Below are 4,117 nucleotides of genomic sequence, written 5' to 3' on the forward strand. Positions count from 1 at the left end.
CCGAACTTTAAACTCGGTAGTTAAGGGTTCCTAGATGCCCCCTAGCTGCAGCCAAAATTTGGGGTCTCTGAACCCAAAGGGTCCCGAAATGACATTGCTGCAGATGGACACAGTTGACCGACTTTGGGGCCCCGTATCTCGGGGCCACTTAGTGCTAGGAACCCCAAATTTGGTGTGCAAACCCAGTGGAACTAGCAACATAAAATATTCAAAGCTGGGGTTTCTATCACCAAGTGGCCCCGAGATACAGGGCCCCAAATTCGGTTCAGAAAATGTCAAGCACTTTTCTGCAGCAGAGAATGAAGTTTTCCGAACCGATTTTGGGGCCACTTGGTGGTAGGAGCTTCAGCTTTGGATATGTTGTGGACCCAGTTCCACTGGGTTAGCACACCAAATTTGGGGTTCCTAGCCCTAAGTGGCCCTGAGATACGGGGCCCCAAAGTCAGTTCGGAAAATGAAATTTTTTGCTGCAGAAAAGTGCTAGACTCGAGTATAAGTCGAGGGGGGCACTTTCAGCATAAAAAAATGTGCTGAAAAACTCGACTTATACTCAAGTATATACAGTAAGAACAAACCTACAGTCCCTATCTTGTTTGTAACCCGGGGACCGCCTGTATACTGCTGTTCAGAGTATACAGGGCCTGGGGGCCCCACGCTTTTTTTTAAAAAATTGGGTGCGGGGTTCCCCTTTAATATCCATACCAGACCCAAAGGGCCTGGTAATGGGTTGGGGGGGGACCCATGCCGTTTTTCTCAATAATGTTGGGTCCCCGGCAAGGGACCCGACATTACATTACAGCCGCAAGCAGTTTTAAATTACTTTTATTCCTTTAGAAATGTCATTTTATGCAGCAACTGTTCTAAACACGGGAATAATGCGCCACTTTACAGGCACGATATTTAAAATAATATTTCACTTTTATTGTTTCACTTTAAGCATTCTTAAAATCACTGCTCCCGAAAAAATGGCCATTTTTAAAACTTTTTTTGCATTGATACATGTCCCCTGGGGCAGGATCCGGGTCCCCAAACACTTTTTATGACAATAACTTGCATATTAGCACTTTTGATTTTTCACGTTAGAGTTTCATAGACTTTAACGGTGTTCGCACAAATTTTTTGTCTGTTTGCATGTTCTGCTGCAAACTGAACCGGGGGGGTGTTCTGCTCATCACTATTGTCCATTACATCATTCTGATACTATATTGTCCTATCTGTTTTATCTTATACAATATGTTATACATTACATAGTCCTGACCTCTGCTCTCTCCCCTCTACCCACTGCTATATATACACATAATATGTATTCTCTTTTGTTACACCCATTTTCTACCAGCTGGACATTTTATATCTGATGATTTGATTGGAGCACAGACTTTTACATGTTGATAATAATCTGAAAACATCCTCAAACTTTGGAACCCTAAACAGAAAGTGATAATGAGGGAGGAGTCAATAACCCAATGATGGTGGTCTTCAGGATCAGTCCAGTCTTCATCTTGGTTTTTCTCTCCCATCCTCACTCTCTGACCTCTGGTGGGGCTCAGCCCCGCTGTTATTCATGACTAAATTATGGACTAAATAAGGAAGTGCAGGACTTCTTGTGTTGGGAAGATGGCAATGAGTGATAGAGGGGGTGGGGACACTCGTCCTATAATCCCCTCACCACTGTCACTCCTATAAAAGACAGTTCTCGTTGTTTCCTCACTCTCTGACTAAGGTCCATGAATAAATTGATTGATTGGAGCACAGCAGGAACCAATCTGCTCATGTCTAGTAATAATCTTTTTATCTCTATTTTAGTAGATGGACGGGAGATGAGGAAAACCTCAGAGGATTGTCTCACTTTGTCTCCAGACTGTAAAGTAGAAGATGAGGACATCACACAGTATAGTCCAGGAGAAAACCCGACTACCTCAAATGTCCATCTGGCACCACACAGTGTAGATGGACCATCGTATTCCTCTTATCCTGAGGAACCTCAGACTGTGAGGGACGGTGCCGTCCTTCCAACAGAGAAGAGCTTTTCATGTACTGAGTGTGGGAAGTGTTTCCCTTCTAAATCCCATCTTATTGTGCATATAAGATCTCACACAGGAGCAAAGCCTCATTCATGTCCTGAGTGCGGGAAGTGTTTTTATTCTAATGCCAATCTTATTAGGCATAAAAGAACTCACACAGGGGAGAAGCCATATTCCTGTCCTGAGTGCGGGAAATGTTTCCGTTCTAAAAACAATCTTAATGTTCATAAAAGATTCCACACGGGGGAGAAGCCATATTCCTGTCCTGAGTGCGGGAAATGTTTCCGTTCTAAAAACAATCTTAATGTTCATAAAAGATTCCACACGGGGGAGAAGCCATATTCCTGTTCTGAGTGCGGGAAATGTTTTTCAGTGAAGTCTCATCTTTACACACATCAGAGATTTCACACAGGGGAGAAGCCATATTCCTGTCCTGAGTGCGGGAAATGTTTTTCAAAAACATCCATTCTTTACAGACATCAAAGATCTCATACAGGAGAGAAGCCATACTCATGTCCTGAGTGTGGGAAATGTTTTATACGAAAATCAGAGCTTGTCACACATCAGCGATCTCACACAGGAGAGAAGCCTTATTCCTGTGCTGAGTGTGGGAAGTGTTTTTCAGGAAAGTCCAATCTTTACACACATCAGAGATCTCACACAGGAGAGAAGCCGTATTGCTGTCCTGAGTGCGGGAAGTGTTTATCACAGAAATCCGAGCTTCTCAGACATCAGAGATCTCACACAGAAGAGAATCCGTATTCCTGTCCTTAGTGCGTGAAATTTTTTTCACGAAAGTCCAGTCTTTACAAACATCAAAGATCACACACAGGGGAGAAGCCGTATTTGTGTCCTGAGTGTGGAAAATGTTTCTCACAGACTTCCGATCTTTACAAACATCAGAGATTGCACATGAGGGAGAAGCCACTTTCCTGTCCTGAGTGAGGGAATTGTTCCTCACTGAAGTCCTGTCTTCCTGTACATCAGGGATCCCACACAACCCTTGAGGTGTATTAGTGCCTTGAGTGTGGGAAATGTCTTCTCTATGAACATTGCTGGACATCACAGCTCTCATGTGGGGAAGAAGCACACCCTGATATACACCTCAGATATACTCCATGGCTGATCTTCATCATGTAAGAAACAGTTCATAAGGAGATCAGAGATCACCAAAGACATGGATGAAGTGTTGTACTGTGTTGGCCATTGATAGCAGTAGAAAAATAAAAATGGAGTCATTACCTCTCATTGGCTGAGTACATTTTGTGGTGTAAGATTTCACAAACACTTAGAGGTCTATTTTTTAAAACTTAGTTGAATGAATTTGTCCAGCTGTGACAAGTTTTGGCCATATTGTATTTCATATGATCATTGGATTAATCTAGTGTCCACAATGTCATATTACAGTATGTTTACTATTTCAAGAAAAATATTGTATTATGACCACTAGATGGACCTCACCATTATAGGAAATCACGCTGTTATTAAAATATAGTGCTAATTTTTCATGGGTCAACGAACGATTGTCTCATTCATCCAAATTATTTGCTATAAGTAGACCCCTGAGTTTCCTTCATCAGGCATGGTTTCATAATAATACTCTGAAGGATGTAAAGGGTACTTTTCAGTAAAAAATACACTAAATGTAATTTTAGAGCACACAAATTCAATATTTTACACACTTTTTGGTAAAATATAAAAGATGCTTGTGCTGAATAAATAGATACCCAACATGTCCAGCCTTATTACTGTGTGTGAGCGGATGAAATGATGAACAACTTTGGTACTCATAGACGGTCCATACGTGACACTTTAACCCTTTCACGCCATGGACATAACTGGTTCCAGCTGGCCAGCTCAGTACGATGTACATCCATGGTATTCTCCTTTCTGCTGTAAGCTCATAGTCTGCTGAGCTTCCCTCTAATTCACAACCCCTCTGCCTGTCCTCTAAGATGGCCCCCCACAGCTCTAACATCCCCACACAGCACCAACTTCTCCCTATAGCACCCATTGCCCCCCTCCCCCGCAGCTCTGATCTACCTGTGGCAAAATGTCCAAATACATCCATCCTTTACTGAAACTCCCCCCTGTGC

General features: G+C 42.6%; 1 protein-coding gene across 1 annotated transcript; it reads left to right on the plus strand.

Moving 5' to 3' along the window:
- Nucleotides 1-1,804: 1,804 nt before the first annotated feature.
- On the plus strand, nucleotides 1,805-3,320 carry LOC141122029 (uncharacterized). Its single transcript, XM_073611827.1, has one exon. It carries the CDS (start codon nucleotides 1,818-1,820, stop codon nucleotides 2,793-2,795), a length of 978 nt encoding a protein of 325 aa, XP_073467928.1. The 5' UTR covers nucleotides 1,805-1,817; the 3' UTR covers nucleotides 2,796-3,320.
- Nucleotides 3,321-4,117: the final 797 nt, after the last annotated feature.

The sequence above is a fragment of the Aquarana catesbeiana genome, unplaced genomic scaffold (genome assembly GCF_042186555.1).
Source record: "Aquarana catesbeiana isolate 2022-GZ unplaced genomic scaffold, ASM4218655v1 unanchor237, whole genome shotgun sequence".
NCBI lineage: Eukaryota > Metazoa > Chordata > Amphibia > Anura > Ranidae > Aquarana > Aquarana catesbeiana.